The sequence below is a fragment of the Globicephala melas genome, chromosome 3 (assembly GCF_963455315.2).
Source record: "Globicephala melas chromosome 3, mGloMel1.2, whole genome shotgun sequence".
NCBI lineage: Eukaryota > Metazoa > Chordata > Mammalia > Artiodactyla > Delphinidae > Globicephala > Globicephala melas.
In genome coordinates, this window is record NC_083316.1 from 146,801,805 (window position 1) to 146,828,662 (window position 26,858).

Genomic DNA, 26,858 nt, shown 5'->3' on the forward strand with positions numbered 1-26,858 from the left:
AAAGATATCCAGAAAACTGGGAACAGCTGTTACCTCTGGGGAGAAGAAATGGGATATGAAGAACAGGCATCTTCAGAGAGACTCTTCACTTCGGTATGTTTGGATTTTTTTTCCCATGTGTATGTATCACTTATTTTAAATAAAAATTAACAATCAAAGCCTACCACTTTGATCCAAAATAGATAAAGAAATGAGCTCAGTGCTTCTGAAAAACTGAATTATGGGTTTTGGTTTACAGCATGATTCTTAAAAGAAAAAAACAACAACCTATTTGAGACCAAGATTTCAATGCAGCAAATAAAGTATATCTATAAATGACCATGTATGGTTTGACATAGTAGAGCCTAAGTTTGGTAGTAATGAACTTGTTAGTTACTGAGCTGGGAGGTTTTAAAAAGGGGAAAAACCTTTTTAGAGGTTTTTTTTTTTTTTTTTTTAATCAGAATGAAGCAGATTACCCTTATTGTGGAGAGTAATAATAATTAAAAACCCAGAATAAAGGCAAAGACAAAGAGAAAAATTGAACTTTTTTTTTAAAAAAAGCACAAAAACCCTACATACTAAAATTGTACACATCAAGTATTGGTCCAATCTTATATCAATCTATTTACAATTAAACAGCACCATGGTTTTCTCACCTAGGTTAGTTAAATGCCCAGAAAATTGTTATTCAAAGTACACGTTCCTTTAAAATAAAATAAACTATTAAGAGAGCTCCAATCCTCAACAAAAAAAACTACCAACTATAGATTATTATATCACCAAATTTACTTAAGAAAAATAGATTTGAACACTTTTTTTGTCCTCCAGTTGACAAACTTTGAGAGATGTTGCTGTTCAATGTGACACACAAATTAATAAGGAAACATTTTGATGACAGGGGCATTATATTGAAATACCCTCGCATATCTCCACCTCCATATATAAAAATACTCCTTTGGAATTAATGCTGCTGTTGCCTCTTGAATTTAGATTCAATTATCAGTAAACCTGAATTAAATGTAGCCACAATCTTTAAAATGATTGCATGAAAAAGAGAAGCAGTTAAAGCTCTCAGAAACATGATATGTTACAATTATAGATATTATGTGCAATCAGGCTATAGGAAATTTAATAGTATTTTAAACATTACATTTAAACTAGTTTCATTTTGCCATTAAAATTAATAATGGTGCTTCACATCCAAAATAACATGTGAAGGTTTGATTATTTCTCATTTGAGAACAAGGTAAGTGCCTTCTTGCCTCTACTTTTCCATCTCCTGGATTCTCAGGGGTTCAGAAATCACCTGGTAGCCCCCTTCTCACTTATGGGACCAACCTTGAAAAGGCTCCAAATTAAATATAATCCTTGGCAGCTTTGTTCCAGTCCTAGTACAGAAGAGTCAGGTTATCTCACCAAATTTTTCAGTCCTCTAATATAATCTGCAGATGCTTCTTAATTTGCCTCTTTGCTAGGAAAGATGAGAGAGGAAAATTCTCATCCACCACAACTACAGGTAACAGTGAACTATGGAAAGCACTAAAGTATAAAGCAATGTATCAACATTTGGTCTCACTGTCGATGTTTAGGTGATGTCAGTAAATATTTCACTCTAGCAAATTATGAGTTGAAATTTTTTCTAAAAGATTGAAGACAGGCACAATTCTCCCAGGCACAGACAGAATGGGTTTTCCTTACACCCTTCCTGCAAATTGGGGGAGAAGAGATAATTACTTTATTATCCTACAGTAGGAACAGCTGTACTTGATTCCATGCATTCCCTGGGATTCCCCTGAATCCCTGGAATGATTCAAGTACATTCCCAGCTGTACTTGATTCCATGCATATCCATGCATTTGGGGGCACAGTTAGCTCTCAAAAGTTCTATGAAGGTTTTACATAGTAGTGTCCTTCTAAGCCTGGATATGAAACAGCTTCATTATATAGACATTTCAAAATACCTATGCAGCAAGAGGACAATAGACTTTTCAACTAAGTTATCAGTTGAAAGTCAGAGATCTGAATGAACTGACTAAATTATTGCCTAGTGTTCCAGAAAGGTGCCTGCCACCAACGTGCTGGAAGGCACCAAAATTTAGTGTGAATGTAAACAAGGAGCTCAACACATGGGGATGGGGAAAGCAATATTGAAACACAATTTGCCAGTTTCTACTCCTTTATGGCTAAATATCAATTGAGCAAGGAATTAAGACCAGAAAAGAAGAGAACCTCAAGTACTGCTCTTTTCAGTTTCCATTTTAAAAAGCTCAAGTTTTATAACTGTTATTGATGATTTCTGGAAATTGTATTTGATTTATTTTTTAAGAATTCTATATTCACAGGTGCTTGGTGCTGTTCTGCATGGATGCAATGTTCTATTTACAGTCCAAATCATTTAAATACAGCCATTATATAGTTGTTGGGTATTTTAAAATAAATGGTTATCTATTTCTTAACTGCCTCTTGAATTAGAAACTGTAATTACATGAGTCTCAAAGGCTGGCTCTTTGTGTTTTATTAATTATTTTCGTTGGTCTCCATCACAGATGGAAGTTTTCACTGGTAATTCCTCAGAACTAAATCCATTCATAAGGAATTCAGAGCAGTGAAAATAAATTTCACGCCATAGAGTAGGAAATGATAACAACAACAATAAAAAGGAGCAGGAGGGATCTAGGGACAGCCAGCAGGACCAGTTCAGTTCTCAACTGGTGTTGGGTTTTGCAAAGGTTGGCTCATTATAACCTGTACAACATAGTCCTTTGGGATCTTCAGCTCTTCCAACTTCATTTTGTCGGTGAGAGGTCTGCCAGAAAAGAACCACCGCTGACTAGCCGGTTCCACTCCTTCTGCTGCATGTAGCCGCCTCTTCATGTGGTACACTGTGTCTGTGCTGCGGACCACAAGTTTGAGGTCCTTGCCGGTGGAAAGGCGCAAACGGAGCTGAGATTCATACCCCGAATTGGGTGGTGGCTCAGGAATATCCAGAGTCTCTATGTCGCTCTTTTCCTCTATCATGTTGATTGGTGGTGCCAAGCAGTAGACTGGAAGCTGATACCTATTCCCCAGTTCATCATAGCACTCTGTAAGTGCACCTTAAGAAAGAGAAGATATGAAAAAGAGTTTAAATGAATGCATTTTTCTTTACATCTTGCAAAATGCTCAAACATCTCATTGGCGTGCCACTGTAGAGAAAAAAATGTAAAATAAGGCCAATCTCTGTCAGTGATCATCAATAATCATTATCAAGACCCATGACCAGGGCTTCCCTGGTGGCGCAGTGGTTGAGAGTCCGTCTGCCGATGCAGGGGACACGGGTTCGTGCCCCGGTCCGGGAGGATCCCACATGCCGCGGAGCAGCTGGGCCCGTGAGCCATGGCCGCTGAGCCTGCGTGTCCGGAGCCTGTGCTCCACAACGGGAGAGGCCACAACAGTGAGAGGCCCACGTACCGAAAAAAGAAAAAAAAAAAGTAAAAGAAAGCACACAAAATTCCAATTTACTAATATTATCAATGCTTAGACCAAATTAATGGGAGATGCCAATTACATTGGGATATCTTTTTAGGAAATGAATCAGCTAACCTTAAAAAAAAAAGGCAAAAACCCCAGATCCCTAAGCTCAATTCTCCACAACACAGTGTTCCAGAGTGGTTCTCTTAGTGCCTAGACTTCCTAAGTTGAAGTACTTGGCCGGAAGTCCTCAGTCCAAAGAGATCACAAACTAGAGATGACAAGCTTACCAGCTGCCATTGTCTCATGGCTTATGTATGGATCTCATTAGCACAACTACCACAGAAATGACTGAGGTGTTTTATTTAACCCAAATTAGTCAATCTGTTACAGAGAAGCTTTGAGTTAAAAAGGAAGAACAAAAGAGGCATGAAGTTTATAACTGGCTAGCTCAGGGGAGGGGGAAAAAAGTGTTTATGGTTTAAAAGAAGGTATTCATGGTTAATTTCTTTATAAAGTATAAACCATTGTAATTACCAGAGCTTCCCTTGGGGAACTTGAAAGCATACTTAATGAATGTTTTATTTTAAGGTTATTCATAATGTGTCTTTTGCTCAAACTGGAACATTAATGTCAGCTGATTATCAATTTGGATAAAAACCAACAATATCTACCATATTCAGAACACTCATACACAGGCTAATGAATATGGGGCGTGGGACACTGAGAAACGGTTACCAATGAACGAATGACTTAATAAACTGATCTCCATCAATAGGCTGAAAATCCAAAGCATCCCAAATGAGACTGGAACAGTCACCAATCCACCAAGGGTTGAACTGGGCCTGCTTTCTAAGTTACATAAGATGGGCTGGGGTGAGAACTCAGGCACCAAGCATTAATACACGCGAATCTCGCCTTTCCTCTGTATTTAAAAATAATGTTCAGCCTCTGTTATTCACTAATCTGAACACTGCTATGACTGTAGAAATAGATATGCTTCAAGCCCAGTTGTGATCACCAGCAATTCCCTACACTAGTAACCATCACACTGCAGTATAAATATTATTTATAAATAGTCAGTTGTGCAAACTTCACTGTTTATATACTTGATATAGCCTTGTCCTAAGGCAAAGAAACCTCAGTGCCTTTCAGGTGGGCTGACCATTAGGAAAACTAGCAAAGAGAAGGTGGAGAGTTCACTACAGACTCATCATCTCTCTCAGGAAAATACCTTCAGATATATATCCCATTGATACTGGGGCATCAGTAATGTCAGCCTGATAGAAACAAGAACATATATATTTACATAACTGTTCTGCTAGAAAAACATTCTCTAAGAGAGGCACCATTCTAAATCATTACCTTTGGAATCAGGAGACCAAGATGATATTCCCAGCCTTGTTATTAACTAGGTGTACAACCTTGAGCAATGTTCTTTAACCTGTAATACTTCTCTCAATTAGCAAAATGAGGCAGGATAAAAATGACCTCTAACGTGATTTCCAGGTTTGCACATGCTGCTTCATCTTCATGCACCACAAGAGATAGAAAATAAAAGTGCAAACCAAAGCTGTCAAACTACAGGCAGAACAATGTCTTGACCGAAAGACAGCCTGTATTTTTAGCCTCCCTAGAAACCAGGACGAGAGGTGCCATGGCAGCCTCTAGCGCAGTGCTGAAACAGTAGTGCATGCCAAGCTTAAAACAAATGTACAGTCTTAACAGGCACTCTGGCTCTTCCTAGAGCTGAATACTCACTCTTTCATGACAATAGAAAGCTGAGTCTTGCCCCTTCTGCCCTTCAGCCCAGCAAGTCAGGGGTTCAGTTTTCAGACTCAAATGGGTGAGAATAAAAACTCCATTGAAGAGGTACAGCTGAAGATGGCATACCTTCTTATTCTAGCTCAGGCAGCCTCCCATCTACGGGGCTGGAAATCAGCTATCCAGACTCTATTGCTTAGAAGCTCCCATATTCCAATATTTTGGGGAAAGGTAACTTGCAATTTATTTAACATGAAGTTTCCTGGTTTATTCCTTTCCTCACTCTACCAGTCAAACTATACTGTAATCTGAGTTATAAATATGCTCTAGTTTTAGATTAAACAAAAAACTAAATAGGGGAAGAATTCAGGCCATGAAGTCAAACATCATTTAATTACATTTTTAGGCTGCAGTTTTATGGGTTACCCTATCCCCAAATTAAATATCTGGGATCATAAAGTATCAATAAAAATAATCAATATAGCCCAGAGCTGAATATTACCCCAAAATTACCTATTCAGAGCAAAATGACTCCTCTGCAGGCTCAAACTCTTTTGAATAATATACTCCTAAATCTTCCACCACTCTATGGCCCCATATCTCTTTATTAAAGAAAAAACTGCTCTGCTAATAGGGTCTCTAATCACACAATCTCTTTAGGACTTCATAAAGATCACTAGAAAACAATTCTCGCGTTCCAGAGTTGCTGCATGAACACTTACTAAACACCTAGAAGTGTGTAGGATGTGTCACTGGCACTAAGTAGAGAAGGTTACAAGAGAGCCAAGACTGTCCTTGACCCCCAGGAGCTTATAATCAAGGTGAGCAGACACAGCATACCCACCAAAGATTTAAATACAAATTGACACTGAAAATCAAACATAGGAGCTGAGATATCACACAACAGAAATGTGACTAGAGTTGGTAGAGCCAAGAAGGAAAAATTCTGTAGAAATAGTGTGTTCTGGGCATGACACAGAATACAAATGTAGGGCATCCCAAGAAATACGAATGATATGGAAACAAGAATTAGTACAAGAGGGACTTCCCTGGTGGTGCAGTGGTTAAGACTCCACGCTCCCAATGCAGGGGACCCAGTTCAATCCCTGGCCAGGGAACTAGATCCCACATGCTGCAACTAAGAGTTTGCATGCCACAACTGAGGAGCCCTCGAGCCACAACTAAGGAGCCCGCTTGCCCCAACTAAGGAACCCGCTTGCTGCAACTAAGACCCGGTGCAACCAAATAAATATTTTTTTAAAAGAAGAATTAGTACAAGATAAGTAGGGGATAACAAGTGGCTCTGCTGAGGTGGAATACACAATCAATGGTGTGAAATTACTAAACAGAGAGCAATAGTGAAAACCTGATAGGAGGGTTCAGGAGTTTAGACTTAATACCCTAGGAAATTTCTAGAGGAGGCTAGTATAGGTACATGTGCCTAATATAGGTCCATGAGTCATTCATCCAACAAATATTGAGTGCCTGCTATACGCCAAGCAATGTTTCAGGTGCTAGGGTTATACTAGTGAAGAAGACAAAGCCTAAAGATTATTTTATTATTTGCATGAAGGGAGAGTGACTGACTGGAATCAGGGGGCCCTGCTAAAATGACTAGCTGACTAACAATGCAAAGAAATGGATCTGAGAGAACTGGTGGTAAGGGGCAAGACCTAATGATAGGTTAGGAAAGGAATCACCTAACCAGGAAATAAGAGTGACAGAGAATTTAGGGTTACAAGATTCTCTGCTTGGATTCTTTTTTTGTTTTTAATTTATTTATTTATGTATTTATTTTTGGCTGCGTTGGGTCTTCGTTGCTGCGCGCGGGCTTTGTCTAGTTGTGGCAAGCGGAGGCTACTCTTCGTTGCGGTGCGCAGGCTTCTCATTGCGGTGGCTTCTCTTGTTGCGGAGCACAGGCTCTAGGCGTGCAGGCTTCAGTAGTTGTGGCACACAGTCTCAGTAGTTGTGGCTTGCAGGCTCTAGAGCGCTGGCTCAGTAGTTGTGACACACGGGCTTAGCTGCCTGCGGCATGTGGGGTCTTCCTGGACCAGGGATCGAACCCATGTCCCCTGCACTGGCAGGCAGATTCTCAACCACTGCGCCACCAGGGAAGCCCTCTGCTTGGATTCTTAACTGCTTCAGGTTCAGGGAGATACTTCAATTGAGTTACTGAAGGTAACTGAAGAAGCATATTGGGAAAAGGGTAAAAGCAGTTTGTAGAGTAATAATCTCGAATGTGTAAGTTTAAACATAAAAGCAAACACTTAAGAGGGCTTACTAGCTCTGTCTAAGCACTTTACATACATTAACACTTAATCCTCACAACAGCCCTCTAAGGTAAGTCTATCATACTCATTTTACAAATGGGAAAATTGAAGAAGAGAGAGGTAGCTTGCCCAGGGTCAGAGATAGTTAAGTAACACAGTAAAATAATCTGATTCCTGAAGAAGTCAATGTGTAACACAGGGATAAGGCTATAGGGCTCGTGACAGCTCTACGAGACTCCCAGGTTAATGATATGGTTAAGGAGAGGAAGAAATGTGCTTGGAAAAAGGCAAAGGACAAATACCAGAGGGATGAAGAACCAAATGTGAATCACAAGGAGCAAGAAACCAACACTCCAAATGCAGCCCAACAATACGTTTGCCAGTGATGTCAGTGACAGGTCAAAGAAGCATCTGGAAGATGAGGCAAAAGAAAGTGTTGACTAAGAAGTTTCAGTGCTGCAAAGCCACCACATGTAGTGACAGAATGGACCTATTACTATCACTGTCTCATCTATGATATTTGAGAGCAATGTGTAAAAAACAGGGCATGGTTAGAAGAGAGTTTTGCTTAAAGAAACACTGTATTTAAACAAAGAAGGGAAGGAACCACTCTAAAAGTTGATAACATAAGGATTTTTTTACGTTTCCAAAAATCACTCCTAGCTATGTTTAATTATGCAATTTACAAAAGGCTTTTAATCATCACCCACTGGCCACTGACGGTGCAGTTCATCTAATAATTCTTCACTAGTTCTAAAGACATTCTAGCCAGGCTTGCTTAGATTGCTCACCTAAGTACACTTGTCTTTTTTTTCCCCGTCTCCTCAAAAACCCATTATAGGCCTCACTCAAGTCCTAGCAGAGACAGATGGCCACCGGGATAAATGACTGCCAGGCCACTGCTTCCGCAGACCAGGAACCCCTGAAAGCTCCCCAGGGTAGGAAGAACGCTGCCAAGACTACCTTCTGTTCTGATTTCATACATAATTTTTTTTTTTTTTTTTTTTTTTTGCGGTACGCGGGCCTCTCACTGCTGTGGCCTCTCCCGTTGCAGAGCACAGGCTCCGGACGTGCAGGCTCAGTGGCCATGGCTCACGGGCCCAGCCGCTCCGTGGCATGTGGGATCATCCCGGACCGGGGCACGAAGCCGTGCCCCTGCATCGGCAGGCGGACTCTCAACCACTGCGCCCCCAGGGAAGCCCCATACATAATTTTTTGAAGTTGTTTTTATTTATCTTCTATCTAGATGACTGGCTCAGATGTTCTATTTTCCTTGGTCAACACTTTTCTATGGCTGTTTTTAATTAGGCTTCAAAATACTTCACAAGAAACTTATAAAGACTAAATTATATACCAAATAATAAAAATAGCTTTACTAAATGCCAGAACGTCTAACACTTTACTCTTTCTCAAGTAGCTTTCAGGTTAAAAAGAAAGACGTCTTTTTAAGCATTCGAAGGCCTCACTGGTTTTCCCTCTATGTTCACTCCTGCAAGACTGCAGCTCAGTCTTAAAATTTTTACCACGTGAGACTTGCAGAGCTACATGAACAAATCTGCAAAAGTTAAAAATAAATTTTTATGTAAGGAAACTTTTGAGGATATTAAAATGTTACCTTGATTGTAGTGATGGTTTCATGGGTGTTTACATGTCAAAGCTAACCAAACTATACACTTTAAATACGTGCTGTTTAGTGTTCTTCAATATACCTCAAAAGAGTTGAAAACATTTAATATTTAAAACATACTAGCAATCTGATGTAGAAAACGGTCCTCCCAAAATTAATTAAGAAATTAGGAAAGCAATATCCTAGAACTGCAAGGATTTTGTCACATTGGGGGTTTCTTCCAAGGATGAGAAAAGACGTCTTTATTCTCGACTTCACTTTTCTAACTGATCCAGAACGCATGAACTCTTCATAAAACATGACTTCCTAAGACAACAGAAGACCTAAACACATAAGTGAGTTGGACACAGCTAAAAAGGAAAAGAACACTGAAGTAACAGAAAGAATGGGAAGGAAAGAAAGAGTGGGTTAGACCTATGATTCAGGCAGCCCACTGCTGAGCCTGACAGAGGAATAGAAGACTGGAGAAGCAGTAAATGTGATAGAAGGAACAGTGGTTTTGGAGCCATCACACCCAAATTTTAATTTGAATCCTAATCTTGGACATATTCAGTCTGTTTCCTCAAGGACTATACTATCTACCTCACAAAGTAGTTGTAAGGATTAAATAATAAAACACATGCAAAATTGACTAGTACATATAATGTCAGTTCCCTTCTCATACAAGTTTTAAATCTCAGAACCAGACTTACAGAGGAGAGCTCACCAATAGCAATATCACAAAGGATCAAAGTTTCATAATGTTTGAGCCCACTGCTTTATGCTTCATGGGGTCCTTTACAAACCTCACAATAATGTCAAAAGGGCCATCGAAATTACCCTTCATCCAGGTGTTATGAGCCGTCTTTCAGGACTAACAAATTACAGGCTCTCTCATGCAAACACTTTGCTGGGAATTATATTAAGCTTATGTCTGATAGTCAGGCTTTAGGAGAAGCAGGTTCAGTTGTCTCATTCCACCAAATTAGCTATTAAGACTGGGATTCAGAAGTACCAAGTCTATCATCTCTTCTAGCAAGCACAGGTGAAAAGTGGCTTAGTTTGGATGTATTACCAAAGTCTTAACGATGGTTAGACCATGATTAAGAGCTTGTGTAACATTTGGCCACATTTCTAATGGGACACTGATCTTTAATTCCAACTCTTTAAAAGGAACAGAGGAACAGACCAGCAGCACTCAGGCACTGGTTTATTTAGCTGACCTGGCTTTACAGAAGTGGAAGTCGGTGCAGTACACTTCCTGGGACCACATCAGAAACCCTGCTTTCCGTCCACCCCCACCACCCAGAATGGCAAAGAAAGGAGGTCTTCTTCAGAGACAAGCCTACTGACTCAGGGACAAACTCCCACCTCAGCTATTTTAGGCCCTTTGCTGCTCTACCTGAAGAAAAAGGGTGACAGCAGCCGAGGAGTGGATAAAGCTACACTGTGTAACTCCAAATCATTTTTGTTTCGTTGAGGATAGAGAGAGGAAAAGGATATAACATTTAATTTATGATTAGTCAGTCATCAGATCCTTTATTAAGGCCCCATTTCATTTCTAAACACAAGTCTGGTAAAAATCCTCTGTCTCTCATGTATGTACAATTTTCATGCTTTCGTTCTTAAGCTTTATGTTCATGAATTAAGTTTATTAAATGACAAATTCTTATAGGGACCTTTAAAGGAATCAGAATTCATGGCTTGCTTTTTTTTTTTTTAATTAATTTATTTTATTTATTTATTTTTGGCTGCGTTGGGTCTTCGTTGCTGTGTGCGGGCTTTCTCTAGTTGTGGTGAGCGGGGGCTACTCTTCGTCTCGGTGTACGGGCTTCTTGCGGTGGCTTCTCTTGTTGCAGAGCACAGGCTCTAAGCGCCCGGGCTTCAGGAGTTGTGGCTCGCAGGCTCTAGAGCGTAGGCTCAGTAGTTGTGGCGCACGGACTTAGGTGCTCCGCAGCATGTGGGATCTTCCCAGACCAGGGCTCGAAGCCGTGTCCCCTGCATTGGCAGGCAGATTCTTAACCACTGCACCACCAGGGAAGTCCCATGGCTTGCTTCTGAATGGGCGTCTAACACACTTAAAGGAAAGAGAAACAAGGCCTACACATATGCATTTCCTATCTGTCCATGTCTGAGAGAATTCACTTGTTTCTCTTTAGTATTAATAGAAGTATATCATTTTAAAGTATTCTAGGGACTTCCCTGGCGGCGCAGTGGTTAAGAATCCGCCTGCCAATGCAGGGGACACGGGTTCAAGCCCTGGTCCGGGAAGATCCCACATGCCATGGAGCAACTAAGCACATGCACCACAACTACTGAGCCTGCGCTCTAGAGCCTGCAAGCCACAACTGCTGAAGCCTGTGCGCCTAGAGCCCGGGCTCCGCAACAAGAGAAGCCACCGCAATGAGAAGCACGCACACCGCAACGAAGAGTAGCACCGGCTCACTGCAACTAGAGATAGCCTGCAAGTAGCAGCGAAGATCCAATGTAGCCAAAGATAAACAAATAAAATAAATAAATTTATAAAAAAATAAAGTATTCTATATAGTGTGAGAGAGACCTAAAATGGTACACATGGAATTAACATTGAAAATTACTCATGTAGTAACTTTACAGAAAACACAGATGAAATGTCTTGACCCTGTAACTTAGTTGCTTTAGTTACCGTTAGATCTAGGACTTGAGTTCAAAACCCAATTTCATGACTTCTACCTCGGAAAAATAATGTAACTTCCCTGTGCTTCAGTTTTCTCATCTGTTTAAAATGGGGACTGTTGTAGGTGATTATCACAGGCATGAGAATTAAATAACATCAATTCAAAACATGAACTGATAGTATTTTATTATTTCTGATTCTCAGACCAGGAGTTCTTATCATCATGTTGGCTTCCTATACACAGAAATGCTCTATTTATGCTATTTATAAGTGCCTTAGTTTTAAACAACTTAAACTGCATTATACATAATTTAATTTATTCACATTTGATATATTCTGAGATAAGAAAGACCAGGAAAAAGAAAAATTCTGGGCAACTCCTTTCCCACCTGTATTTTGAAGGTGACTAAAAAATAAAGGTTTTTCAAGAATTACTATTTTCTACCTCGCATATCCTGAAGAATGAGAAAGGACAAAAGAAAATGGCCTTCAAAAGTCCAACTGAGGGCTTCCCTGGTGGCGCAGTGGTTGAGAGTCCTCCTGCTGATGCAGGGGACATGGGTTCGTGCCCCGGTCCGGGAAGATCCCACATGCCGCAGAGCGGCTGGGCCCGTGAGCCATGGCCGCTGAGCCTGCGCGTCCGGAGCCTGTGCTCCACAACGGGAGAGGCCACAGCAGTGAGAGGCCCGCGTACCGCAAAAAAAAAAAAAAAGTCCAACTGAATGGGTAATAGTGAGCAGCTACTCCTCCTATACAGGGAAGATTAAGAAGGGAGCTTTTACACGTGAATTGCAAGGAGATGGAAAACACATTAATTGTAGATGCTAAAGAAATAAACAACAACCTTTCTAGAAAATTGGAAGGTAGGGAAAGGAGTAGGCAATTTTAAAAATCTTTTTAAATCTTCTGAATAATAATTTTAAAAAAGCATTAAATCCTCCTCTTTACCAGATAAACAGATACTGTTTCTGAACGAGCTCTCACCGAAAATATCTGAATAGCCACTATGAACCAGACTCTGTGAAATATGAAAATAAAAACCACCTTCTTTTCACCATGTTTATGCTAATTTGGGCATGCCATTTAATCTATAAGCTGGTTTCACAGGCAAAACACTGTATTTAGGAATGTTTTTAGGAATTTTAGGTAGTGACAAAATAGCACTCAATTAGAAAAAGGAAATAAGCTCTTTAAGAAATTTAAGACCATGAGTAAAAAATGCTGTGTAAATAATGAAAACTAAAGCTCTTCTAGGATGGGGAGGCTGTGGAAAAGAAGTAGCAGACATTAGAATCACGGAGGGAGCTTTTTCCACAATAGTACACTATTACACATGTACATATTATCCTCTGAGTCATAATTTCCAAAGTGAAAATATACATTCATATGTAAAATCCCCAGGTAGTTATGACACCAACTTCCCTCTTAAAAATCCCTACTGCCATTTGAGAATAACAAACTAAAGACTTCTCACAGATATTAATAGAGGAAGATAATTAAAGAGCACAGAATTATTTTGTGCTTGGACAGGCAGGAATACAATAAATATGACCTGCTGACTGGAATTAAGATAAAACACATTAATTATCAAGGCAACCACTATAAGAGAAAGAAAAGAAAGAGAAAATATGGGGAAAAGGGTTTTTTGTTGTTTCCTTGAAACAACAGAAAAGGTAACTATCATCACAAGAAAAAAGGCCATTGACAAATACATAATTTTTATGCATAAAACACTGACACTAAATACAATTTAAATCAAAAAGGGCATAATCCTTGCTTACTTTGAGCATACAATCTAAAATAACAGACAACACAGATACAAACAACATTTACAAAGACATTTTCATATGGTTTTCAAGCTTTAAAGAACTGTATATATAATATTTATACTAGGAAGATAATATGAATAAGGTTGAGATAACAAAAAGATTATGGGAAGAGAAGAGAGGATGAGATGAAAACAAAAAAGGAGATCTTTGGAAGAAAACTTAGAAAGGAGTGTATATCCTAGGATCTCTTCAGGCTGTCAATCTATGATTAGTTCAGTAATCTTATGGGTAATACTGACAGACGGAGATGAAGGGGATGGGCATGGATCAGGTGTGAGATGATGCTAAACTAACAATGTCCTCACTGCTAGGTGTCTAATTAATAAATCTACTACTGCGCTTCCCTGGTGGCACAGTGGTTAAGGATCTGCCTGCCAAGGCAGGGGACACGGGTTCGAGCCCTGGTCTGGGAAGATCCCACATGCCGCGGAGCAGCTAAGCCCATGCGCCACAACTACTGAACTTGCGCTGTAGAGCCCACAAGCCACAACTGCTGAAGCCTGGGTGCCTAGAGCCCATGCTCTGCAACAAGAGAAGCCACCGCAATGAGAAGCCCGCTCACCACAACTAGAGAAAGCCCGCACACGGCAACAAAGACCAAACACAGCCAAAACTAAATAAATAAAATAAAAATTTTAAATAAATAAATAAATAAATCTGCCACTATTGTCGCTATTGAATGAACATAACCTCAAAATTCCATTAGGCATATGCCCAAAAGAAGGGTATTCCAAAAGCCAAAGAAAGATGTTACCAGTAGACAGTACATCCAGAAAATGACTGAAATCTATAATTTAGGTGCAAGGAATTTACTTGTTAATGTCAGAGTTCAAGAAATACAATCCTTGAGAGGGCAGACAGCAGAGACAAGAAGAACTACAATCCTGCAGCCTGTGGAACTAAAACCACATTCACAGAAAGACAGACGAGATGAAAAGACAAAGGGCTATGTACCAGATGAAGGAACAAGATAAAACCCCAGAAAAACAACTAAATGAAGTGGAGATAGGCAACCTTCCAGAAAAAGAATTCAGAATAATGATAGTGAAGATGATCCAGGACCTCGGAAAAAGAATGGAGGCAAAGATCGAGAATATGCAAGGAATGTTTTACAAAGACCTAGAAGAATTAAAGAACAAACAAACAGAGATGTACAATACAATAACTGAAATGAAAAATATACTAGAAGGAATCAATAGCAGAATAACTGAGGCAGAAAAACGGATAAATGACCTGGAAGACAGAATGGTGGAATTCACTGCTGTGGAACAGAATAAAGAAAAAAGAATGAAAAGAAATGAAGACAGCCTAAGAGACCTCTGGGACAACATTAAACATAACAACATTCGCATTATATGGGTCCCAGAAGGAGAAGAGAGAAAGAAACGACCCTCACACCGGTCAGAATGGGCATCATCAGAAAATCTACCAACAACAAATGCTGGAGAGGGTGTGGAAAAAAGGGAACCCTCTTGCACTGTTGGTAGGAAGGTAAATTGATACAGCCACTATGGAAAACAGTATGGAGGGTCCTTAAAAAACTAAAAATAGAATTACCATATGACCCAGGAATCCCACTACTGGGCATATACCCAGAGAAAACCATAATTCAAAAAGACACATGCACCCCAATGTTCACTGCAGCACTATTTACAATAGCCAGGACATGGAAGCAACCTAAATGCCCATCAACAGACGAATGGATAAAGAAGATGTGGTACATGTATACAATGGAATATTACTCAGCCATAAAAAGGAACGAAATTGGGTCATTTGTAGAGACATGGATGGATCTAGAGACTGTCATACAGAGTGAAGTTAAGTCAGAAAGAGAAAACCAAATATCGTATATTAACGCATATATGTGGAACCTAGAAAAATGGTACAGATGAACCGGTTTGCAGGGCAGAAATTCAGGCACAGATGCAGAGAACAGACGTATGGACACCAAGGGGGGAAAGTGGTGGGTGGGCGGTGGTGGTGGGATGAACTGGGAGATTGGGATTGACATATATACACTAATATGTATAAAATGGATAACTAATGAGAACCTGCTGTATAAAAAAATAAATAAAATTCAAAAAAAAAGATACATTCATCAGCACTACTATTCATTAAGTGTTTTTTGGACTATGATAAGCAATTTACATGTTTTATAATCACATTTAATCAATACGACCACCCTACAATGTAGGTACTTACAATCCATATTTTACAGATGAGAGAAATGAAGCTTACAGAAAAGCAGCAATTTGCCCAAAGGCACATAGCTATAAGTAATACAGTAGAGGCAGGAAGTAAGGCTAGGTCTGATACCAAAGCCAGCTAAACAAGAGCTAAAGCCTATGCAATATTTTAAACTCAAAATATGAAGTACTTTGGGATGGTTAGGGTTTAATACAACAAAATGTATCCAAAGTAAAATTTCAATTACGTAATTACACCTAAAAGATGGAAGGGATTTCACCAATACCAGTGAGGTGTAGGTAAAAACATGTAACTAAATAGCTAAGTTATAAACTAATGGTGAGTTAGAGTACCTGACGAAATGTAATTCAAAAGTCCACCCAAGAAACATTATTGGTAAGTTTCAGATATGAACAAGGGAAATCAATCAAGGGTACCAATGACAATAATATTAATACACATAAAGTTATTACACAGCTTTCAAAGACGAAAGCTTGAGGAAAGTCAATTTGATTCTTTCATGCTAAAGCAGAAAATATTCCTTAAACATAGAGGGGACGAGTTGAGGCTCATCCAATACTCTCAAATATCTAAGAATTCTCCCCAGTCTGTTGGTTGGTGGGGCTGCCAGGATCATTACTTTGCGGTTCACACAGATAAACAGAAATGAGGGACTTGACTTTTTAGAGATCTGAGCCCGTTTCTAATAGGATATGCATAGGTCCCTACCTTAAATGTAACAGAGCTGTTATGCCTCCATGAACTTGTAAACACGGCCATAATTAACAGAACAAAATTAGATTTTCCCATAGGTAACTATGACAGGTACAAAGTAAGGAAGTCAAAGTTCCAAGGTTCTGGGCCTTGGGCTCCTAAATCACAGATAAACACCTTCCCCACCCCACTCGCGGGCCTGTACAGATACCAATATATTCTGCTTTTAAAATATAGGATGTAAGCAGTAAAAAGAGATGGATGATAAAACTAACTGTAAAGGAAGGCCCTTCCCTTTATATTATATAAAGGTAGTATTTGAAGACAAATTATAGAACTAAGAAAGGTAATGGAACAAGGTGATGTCCACTCCAGTCATGTAAGAAGTAAAGAATTCAGAGACTATCCATGAAAATAGGGACTAAAGAGTCATACTAAAACTGCATTCTATTATAAATTTTTCAAATGTAGGACGGATTATTTTTACACCTGCGTAGAAAAAGTGATCTATATATAGTGATCTATATATATAGGGTGCTCAATGTTATTAACCCAAGCCCATCCTAATAAGGTTTTACTACTAAAGAACAGAACAGCTATGGAATATATATTTTTAAAAGTTTCTTGGAAGCACAATTAATTCGGAAAATTAATGGAGATTTGGAACACTGGAAAGGATACTAAGTTAAATACCTTTTATTTAACAAAGAGTCAAAGCCGATGATTAAACAGTGAAAAGCACTGTTCCTCTGAAAATGTAGACAAAGTAAGATACTGAACGATACTTGTGTTTCTCTTCAGATCGTATGAATCTTTCACCTTTTACTAAAAATTCCCATGGGGGGAGAAAAAGAAAGGAAAGAAGAAAAGAAAAAAAAGGAAGATACTGCAAACCAAACAATGAGAGTATAATAATAAATAGAAAACTATTCAACGAAATATAGGATTATATCGGACCTAAACAGACAACTTAGAAAAATATTAACTTGAAAAACTGAAAAGTCAATTTATAAATATAGTAATCAACAGAACAAGAATATAATATACTGTAAAATTAACATCTAAATCTTAGTATAGCATGAAACTTTTTTGTTTCTAATCAAGGAGACTAAACATGAGGATATGCATGCATCCAGCATACATGTGTCCCTGGAAACATTCAAAGCTTATGGTGGTCGTTAGAGTCACATTCCTAAGCAAAGGAGAGAGGTTTCTAATAAAGCTCAGGGATACAGTCATAGAAAACTGTCCTTAAGAATATGTGAGACTCACTTCTAAGTTTAGGTTTGCTCATTATGTTAAAAACAGACTTAATGAGAAAGGATAATGACTAAAGGTGTGTCCACTGAGTCTCCATGGCTTCTGAGATCTAAACTTGAGACTACCTCTCTAGTGCTAGCAGGAAACCAGTGAACTAGAAGCTCTAGAAGATTGGGGCCGGGGGCAGGCCTTGATGGAGAACTAGATTAGACGGAAGTTAGAAAATACAGGTTTATCAAGTGTTCTCTTTCTTGATATTAAAAAATACACATACACACACACACAGAGTAAACCCATCTCCAGCTAAAAGATATACAAGAAGCAAAGAGGAATGTTCCTCTTTGCTACATTAAAAAAAAAAAAAATTTAGAATAATGCATAGCAGGAAAATGAACACTTCCCATTTGGTTTCTTGCCATTAGAAAGGAGCTGATGATGTTCCACTTTGTCCTTGACAACAACCAAACCTACCATGTGGTAACGTTATGTTCGCACCATCAATGATTGCCTGTGCCAGTTCATGATCATTGTTTTCAAAAGCATGTGCTGCAGCCTTCAAGGCATCCCAAATCTCTTTACGGCCTTCAAAAGCTGGTGCAGTATCCCAAAATTCATCTCTCTTGCTGCGTAGTTGTCCATCTGTCATGGGATAATCACTTTTCCATTTGGGTTTCTCCTTTTTCAAAGGCTGGTTACGACCTAAAGCGACTGAGAAGAAAAATAAAAGGCTGACATCAAAACCAAAATTTATAAAAGATGTTTTAATAGCTATCTGGCCATTCTTCTTTGGTTCTTTCATCAAAATTATAGCTGGAAAGTTGGCCCACTAGCTAACTCTTGCATTCTGAATTCCCTTAACCTATTTTATTTTAGATCCACAAGAGCAAATGGAGATATTAGGTAGCTCTACTCAAATCTTCCAGTGACAAGTTAGTAGCTCTTTTCCATTCAGTCTGCCTTCTCCAAAGGAGAATTTTTGTTTGTTTTTTGCGGTACACAGGTCTCTCACTGTTGTGGCCTCTCCCGTTGCGGAGCACAGGCTCCAGGCGCGCAGGCTCAGCGGCCATGGCTCATGGGCCCAGCCGCTCCGCGGCATGTGGGATCCTCCCGGACCGGGGCACGAACCCGTGTCCCCTGCATCGGCAGGCGGACTCTCAACCACTGCGCCACCAGGGAAGCCTGAGAATTTTTTAAATTATCTAGAAAAATCGTAGTAAGTGTTCCATCAGACAGCAGTGGCAGAATTTAAAAGGAGTCAAAGGATAGCATAAAAGAGAGGTGAGATACTAGGAGAAACCAAATGGCATATGTCCAAGGGTCCTTGAATCTCAGGACCCTTGAACATATGAAGCCGGAAAGCAGGAACTGAGAAATCTCAAAGAGGGAAAAGACTACTTTGTGGTATCCAAAGGAAGAACAGCCAAACCACCAGATCCACAAGGAAACCTGATCATAGAAAAGCTTCCTCTAGCACCCTGTTCTGGACATGAGTCTAAGGAACTGTAAGTATCTTTCCCTGAAACTCAAATATAGAAGCTAATTTAGAAAGGGATGAGGGCGAGAGGTAGTGCTTTACTCTTTAGAGGGACCAGGATTGGAACAGGCGATCCTTGATACTAGGCCAAAGGAGAAGTGCCCAACCACAAGGAGAAGAACTACAACACCCTACTCTAGTTTTAATCCAAGAGGAGAAGAAAAAAGAGGGTAAGAGTCCACTCCTTTTTTGCTCTAAGTGGCAGCGTGGCTCCTTAGAGAATGTAGTAGTAGTGCTATAACGAGTCTGATGCAGCTTCTTTGCACCCAGATACTTACCTGGCATATGACCACTGATCTCATACTGACATACAGAGACATTCTTATCTTACACAGAGCCACAGATAAGAAATGGTTAAACAGAAGAACAGGTAAAAAGAAAACTGAAGCTCCATGGAGTGTTGGGTAAGAGTGGGTGTGAAATAAATGACAGAGTGGGTAGGAGGGAGAGGGTGTATATCAAAATTCAATGTTCTATATTTAATTGCAGGAAGAATACTAAGTTAAAAGAAATTACTCTCAAAATGGTTCTAAAGAATCCCTGATATCAACCATTCCCTCGCTGGCCCAGGGTCAGATGAAATTTGAGTTATTCATAACAGAAATAAAACAAAATAACTCTAGCCCCTAGGCACTCTCTACATCCTATACCAGGCTATATTTCAAGATGACGGGACCAATTCATGCTGCAAAGTGTATCTGGTCTGACACTTGGAGTAAACCATGCTCTCTTCACCCAATCTGGCCACCTTATTTCAAGGCAGCACATCAGGTCTCATCCCCTCACCTTCAGAACACCCAAAGGTGTTCAGAATATGTCAGATAATCACATTCCACCCCCTACTGATTCCACCAACAAGGTAAAATTAAAGGTAAATTTTATTTTCTGCTATATTAACCTTTAGATGAGTCAGAAACAGTTTAGAGACAACATTCACTATTAGTTTACTGAGCAGGGAGTGGAAGATAAGACATCACAAGTAGATACCTATTTGAATAGGTAGCTAATTCAATACTCAAATAAATACCTATTTGAATAAAATTTCATGTCTACTTGAAGAGTTCCAGAGAATTGTCTAATGTCTATTAGACAATTGTCTATTGTCTAATTGTCTGTCATATGTATTAAGTGTACCAGAGAGAAAGTTGATATAACTGTAATTGTGGGAGAATCGCAACGCAAAGGCAAAGACAACAACAAAACCTCCACGATCTCGGTACTTAAGCAAAGGAAACTGAAAGGTCCTCAAAGAGAAGAACCCAACAGAAAAAGTAGCTCACAGTAAAGGTAGAAGATACTTTGGAAAAAGTAAAAGCACCTTCCTTACAAATATGACAGCTTTATTTTATCTCCCCTCACCTGTAGAAGGCATAAGAATAAAGTCAAATAAAAAGTATAAATGGGACTTCCCTGGTGGCACAGTGCTTAAGAATCCACCTGCCAATGCAGGGGACACGGGTCCGAGCCCTGGTCCGGGAAGATTCCAAGTGCCGCGGAACAACTAAGCCCATGCGCCACAACTGTTGAGCCGGCGCTCTAGAGCCCGCGAGTCACAACTACTGAGCCCACGTGCCACAACTACTGAAACCCGTGCACCTAGAGCCCATGCTCAGCAACAAGAAAAGCCACCGCAATGAGAAGCCCGTGCACCACAACGAAGAGCAGCCCCTACTCACCGCAACTAGAGAAAGCCTGCGTGCAGCAACGAAGATCCAACGCAGCCAAAACTAAATAAATAAATTTTTTTAAAAAAAGTATAAATGATACATTATGCTGCTTAGGGATAATCATTACTCTAAATGCATTTTCAAATCTGTATGCTGTCAACAGTTCCAAAGTAATTACTTTGTGTAAAAGTAAATAAGACAAAATGAATGCTTGTGACATGTAAGTAAAGCTTACTTTTACTTCTGCCTAGGTCTCTGCTTTCCCTATATCACAAACATCTGTAATGGAGAATATCTGCCTATCAAATGTCCACTATAAAAATACTTAAGTCTTGGGATTTCCCTGGTGGCACATTGGTTAGGACTCTGTGCTTCCAATGCAGGGAGCCCAGGTTCGAGCCCTGGTCAGGGAACTAGATCCCACATGCATGCCGCAACTAAGGAGCCCACGTGCCACAGCTAAAACCCAGCACAACCAAATAAATAAATATTAAAAAAAATACTTAAATCTTTGCAACATAAAATATTTTAATGAAACCACTAAGCAGTACAGAATTTTCACGACAAAATATGAGGTTAAAAGCTTCATGTTAGGGCTTCCCTGGTGGCGCAGTGGTTGAGAGTCCACCTGCCATTGCAGGGGACGCAGGTTCGTGCCCCGGTCCGGGAAGATCCCACGTGCCGCGGAGCGGCTAGGCCCGTGAGCCATGGCTGCTGAGCCCGTGCGTCCGGAGCCTGTGCTCCGCAACAGGAGAGGCCACAACAATGAGAGGCCCGCGTGCCGCAAAAAAAAAAAAAGAAAAGTTTCGTGTTAAACTAAATGTGGTTTATCGTCTAAGTTATTACTTTTGTTAAATAAACTGGGGAAAAACATGAAAATTTAGCAAAAGCATTTAAACTATCATCCTGAAATATTTATCTTCATGAAAACATTTAGGGTTGTTATGAGGATTTAATAAATTAACACTGTATAGCACTTACAATAATGATAGATATATAATAAAACTACAGTAAGTGCTTGTTAAATAAAAATAACTTTGGAAGTATATATGAATTTTTAAATCTTCAAACATTTTTGCAAAAATATACAGACTAAGTCTTTTTTCTTTTCATGATTTCTGAACAGAACCTGACATTCTGAGACCATAAAACAAAGTACCTTCCTTAATTTTTCCTTACCGAAAAAAAGAAACAAAAGATTAATAAAGAAATTAATTTTTTTTAAAAAAACTAAGTTATTTCAGAAAACACCCTTTTTTCCCTATCAATACACATTTACTTTCAAAACTTTGCCAAAAACTCACCCTTCTCAGAAGCCTCTTGATAACATTCATCTACGCCTTATCTTCTCTTTCCTTGTAACCTTTCAACATTTCTTCCCAAAGATGTGACAAATAAATAGATCTAACATGTAAAAATCCCAAGAAAGATTTGCTTCTCAGAGCTAAATATCGATAAGAAACACAATCTTAAATATTTTTACTCCACAACTGAATGCTTTTTGCAACTCATTTTGACATTTTATTGGTAAAAAACAATGATCTCTGAAGTGAAGTATGTTTGTAATTGTTTTCCTGCCTTTGGTTCCTCTTTTGAAAACTGATTTAATATCGGGACTCTTCAAATGAAGTAAGGAGAGGCCATTAATGCACAGGTACTGTAGATATCACAATATGACTCAAGAAATAATAGCTTTAACAGACTGAAAACTCAAAGAGTTTTCCTAACACAACATTCAGGTAAAAAAAACCTGAATATTTAAAAAGATCACAATCAAAGGGAAAAATGTTGTTCAGAAGAATTCTGAAGACTTTAAAGCAACACGGAATAGAACTCGGATAACGCACCTATTTTAGATTGATTATAGAGTCTTAAAATCGTGAAAATGAAAGGGAAATTTTTCTGTCACTTCAAGAGTTAAGAATAGATCCTACAGAACCCTTCTGTAACAGATTGTGCTAGCTTAAAAGGATAGTTGTAAAATATTTTATTCTCACGTAAATTTAGAATACACTATATATACACATACGCATACATATATTCCCTAAGGCAACTAACTGCCAAAATAAAAATAGGGATATGGGGCTTAAAATGCCTAAAATACGAGCATCAACATGCCAACAGTCAATACCAAACCCATATCTGCTCTACTGTCTGAGAATTTAGAGGTGGAAGAGACCTTAGATGGTTTGAGCAAACTTACTATTTGACAGAAGACCTAACGAGGATAAATGACTTGCTCAAGGTCAAAAAGAGCCAAGACTAGAACCCAGATGACTAGATTCAAAGGCCAGAGCTCTCTTTGCATTATAGCACTCCATGTCTTACCAGAGCTGAGAAGTATGTTTTCTTTTACAAACCAAATCAATTATGAAGGTTCACTCAAAATAAAGCATGTGTTGAGCTGTTTTTCTAGTATCACTCATCCATCTTTCACGGGCTTCATTATGACCAATGGAATGTCTCTGGTACGACAAAGGAAAAGCTAACCAAGCAGCACCAGCTCCCCAACTCCATCCAATTTACCACCTAATTCATTTCTTTGGAGATATACTCACCGAAGAAGAATCATATAAGGAAAGAGGTAATGCAGTTTTCTGGCCTGTCAGCTTCAACTTACAAAGTACTCAGCATCTATACCACATTAGGCACTAAAGATCACATGTATGCATACTTACTTAAGTAACTTAGATACATCATTTTTTTATGCTACAATTTAATACTAAATAGAAATGAGAACTTTGATTGTACTTCTACCCTAAAGCTTATAAAAATTAAGCAACTAGAGCATAATTTTAAAGGCATATAATAATTTCTAATGTTGTTTGAGCTACCTTTATTGAGGGGGAAAAAAAATCAACATAATGACCTCATATCGACTTCCTGGCCCTGTTTCTCAGAGTGTAAGTCTACTTACCAATGGTCTGAGCATACAAACAGGCAAAAGGAGAGCCTAACTGCAACATAATGTTTCAAAGACTTTTTTAATGGATGAGTCTTATTAGAAATGTTAGAAAAACATACAATTAAATCACACACACAAAACAACGGTATTAAAAAGGGCAACATTACATAAAATTGGGACTAAGAATACGGTCACCTAACACCAGCACACTGTACCTTTTAAGTAATACATTAAACTTTCAGATGGTTCATTCTACTGAGGGGTAGGGAGGTGGGGAATGGCTTTATCCAGCATTACATTCTTTGGAATGCAGGGACCTTTTCTTCTCTCAATTTACGGGCAGTTTGGGGGAGGGAAGCACACACAAGTCAAGGATGCCCACAATTTCCACTACTATCTAACACTGTGTTGAAAGTACTAGCCAGCACAAGCAGACAGAACAAAACAATTAGAAGTATAAGAACCAGAAAGGAAGAAAACCGTCTCTAACTGCAAATGATATGATGGGTATGACTGGAAAATACAAGAAAATCAGTGCTAAAATGAAATGATAAAAGAAATTAACATAGTAACAGGATATAAAATGTAGGCCTTCTTATATACATAAAATACCCAGCTAGAAGATGCAATGGATGAAAAGGTGCTGTTTATAATAGAAACATAAAAGATATAATACTCGGAATGCAACAACTCAGGAAAACTTTTTTAAAACCCATGAAAGATGCAAAAGTAGACTTGAACAAAATGAAGACATCTCTTGTACTTGAACTTCAACATTATAAAAATGTCAATCCTTCTAAAGTTAACACCTACATTTAACATGATTCCAGTGAAAATAATTTTTTCAAAACTTTTTCTCATGCTAGATGAGTTGATACTAAAATACATACAGGGGACTTCCCTGGTGGTGCAATGGTTAAGAATCCGCCTGCCAATGCAAGGGACACGTGTGTGATCACTGGTCCAGGAAGATCCCACATGCCGTGGAGCAACTAAGCCTGTGTGCCACAACTACTGAGCTTGTGCTCTAGAGCCTGCGAGCCACAACTACTGAGCCTACGTGCCACAACTACTGAAGCCCATGCGCCTAGAGCCCATGCTCCACAACAAAGAGAAGTCACAGCAATGAGAAGCCTGTGCACCGCAACGAAGAGTAGCCCCCTCTCACCACAACTAGAGAAAGCCTGCACACAGCAACAAAGACCCAATACAGCCAAAAATAAATAAAATTAAATGAATAAAAATTTTAAAAATTAAATAAAAGAGAAAAATAAGAAGAAAGGTTCTTTCTTACTGACAAATGCTGGTAATAAACAAAGAAAAGAATGACATATTTAAAAGAATCATTCTTTAGAACCCCATAACTGATTCAGGTAAGGATTATCGATAAATATACTAAAGCATCATGGGTAACAGAATACGCAGGGTGTCAGAGGATCACCCCAAAATATTGTGAACTGCTAAGGAGAAATTACACTGTAGATACCTGACATTCATTACCTTAACCAAGTGACCAAACTTAGTCTCCTGATGTGCTGCAATATGAAGTAAACAGAACAAAAATGAAGTGTTCTTACCCAAAATGTTTAACTTGACTCTAATTAAACTTCTAAACCTAACTTCTCATTTATAGGAAATACAAAGACTAAAGGAAAAAGTTAAAACATTTTCAGACATTGCCAAACATCCCCTGGAGGGTAAAACTGTCCCCAGTTGAGAAACACTGGTCTACACCAAATGAGACAAAATATGAACTTTGGTTGAAACCCGGTATGGAAAAAAGTTATAAAAGATAATCTGGGACAACTAGATAAATCTAAATAAGAATAGATAATAGATGTCATTAAGAAATTACTTTAACATTTTCCTAGGGGAATTCCTTGGTGGCACAGTGGTTAAGAATCCGCCTGCCAATGCAGGGGACACGGGTTTGAGCCCTGGTCCGGGAAGATCCCACATGCCACGGAGCAACTAAGCCCATGCGCCACAACTACTGAGCCTGCACTCTAGAGCCCATGAGCCACAACTACTGAGCCCACATGCCTAGAGCCCGCGCTCCGGAACAAGAGAAGCCACCACAATGAGAAGCCTGCACACCAGAACGAAGAGTAGCCCCCATTCGCCAAGTAGAGAAAGCCTGCGTGCAGCAACGAAGATCCAACGCAGCCAAAATAAAGAAAGAAAAAAATTTTGTAATGACACAGCAAAATAGTCTTATTCATGAAGTAGAGGCATGCTGAAATTTTTAGAAGTGTTACAATGTCTACAACTTTCATTGGTTCAGCTGTTAAAATGGGGAGTGTGCCTGTATATATATATACAAAACATACATATACACACATACAAAAGAGAGAAAAAATGTGAATACAGCAAAACGTTGGCTACAAATTTACATGGAAAGTACATGTGTACTCATTTACCATTATGTTTACACAACTGTTGAAGCTCCCCATATTTGATTTTAATAAAAGATAAAGGAATTATACATTTAAGATACAAAGCATATAAATCAGAAGCTGAATCCTTGCTACTCAAACTCCCAGTTTCAGAGTCCTCTTTAGGTATGGCTTTTAGGCACATACCTAATCCTCATATATTCCCATATCCAGATTCCAACGCCAACCCTGAGCACTGAAGCTTGTTGGGACCATCTACAATTTAGAACACAACAACTGAAGGGAGATCTGGAAAACTCAAAACAAAAGCAACAGAAGTATTGAACAGTTATTACTTAAACTCTCATCTGTGGGATAGTGCTTATTTGGAACAAAGAATTAATAAATCAGCAATAACATTTTAAAAGAACATTAAATAATTATAAAACAGCCAATTTTGGGCTTCCCTGGTGGCAAAGTGGTTAAGAATCTGCCTGCCAATGCAGGGGACATGGATTCAAGCCCCAGGCCGGGAAGATCCCACATGTCACAGAGCAGCTAAGCCTGTGCGCCACAACTACTGAAGCCTGTGTGCCTAGAGCCCGTGCTCCGCAACAAGAGAAGTCACTGCAATGAGAAGCCTGCACACCGCAACAAAG

The 26,858-nt window shown here is 39.1% G+C and overlaps 1 protein-coding gene and 1 pseudogene across 5 annotated transcripts in view; one reads left to right on the forward strand and one right to left on the reverse strand.

The window, feature by feature from the left end:
• Positions 1-496: 496 nt before the first annotated feature.
• Positions 497-26,858, reverse strand: part of UBTD2 (ubiquitin domain containing 2) — a 57,580-nt gene continuing 31,218 nt past the window's right edge. For all 5 annotated transcript variants that reach the window (XM_060296602.2, XM_060296603.1, XM_030829940.3 and 2 more), the window contains 2 exons: positions 18,190-18,426; positions 497-3,077 (listed from right to left, as the gene is read on the reverse strand). In XM_060296602.2, coding sequence (XP_060152585.1) covers positions 2,680-3,077; positions 18,190-18,364 — 573 coding nt within the window. In that variant the 5' untranslated portion in view covers positions 18,365-18,426 and the 3' untranslated portion in view covers positions 497-2,679. The remainder of the gene's footprint in view (positions 3,078-18,189; positions 18,427-26,858) is intronic.
• On the forward strand, positions 17,241-17,332 carry LOC115838798 (U5 spliceosomal RNA; annotated as a pseudogene).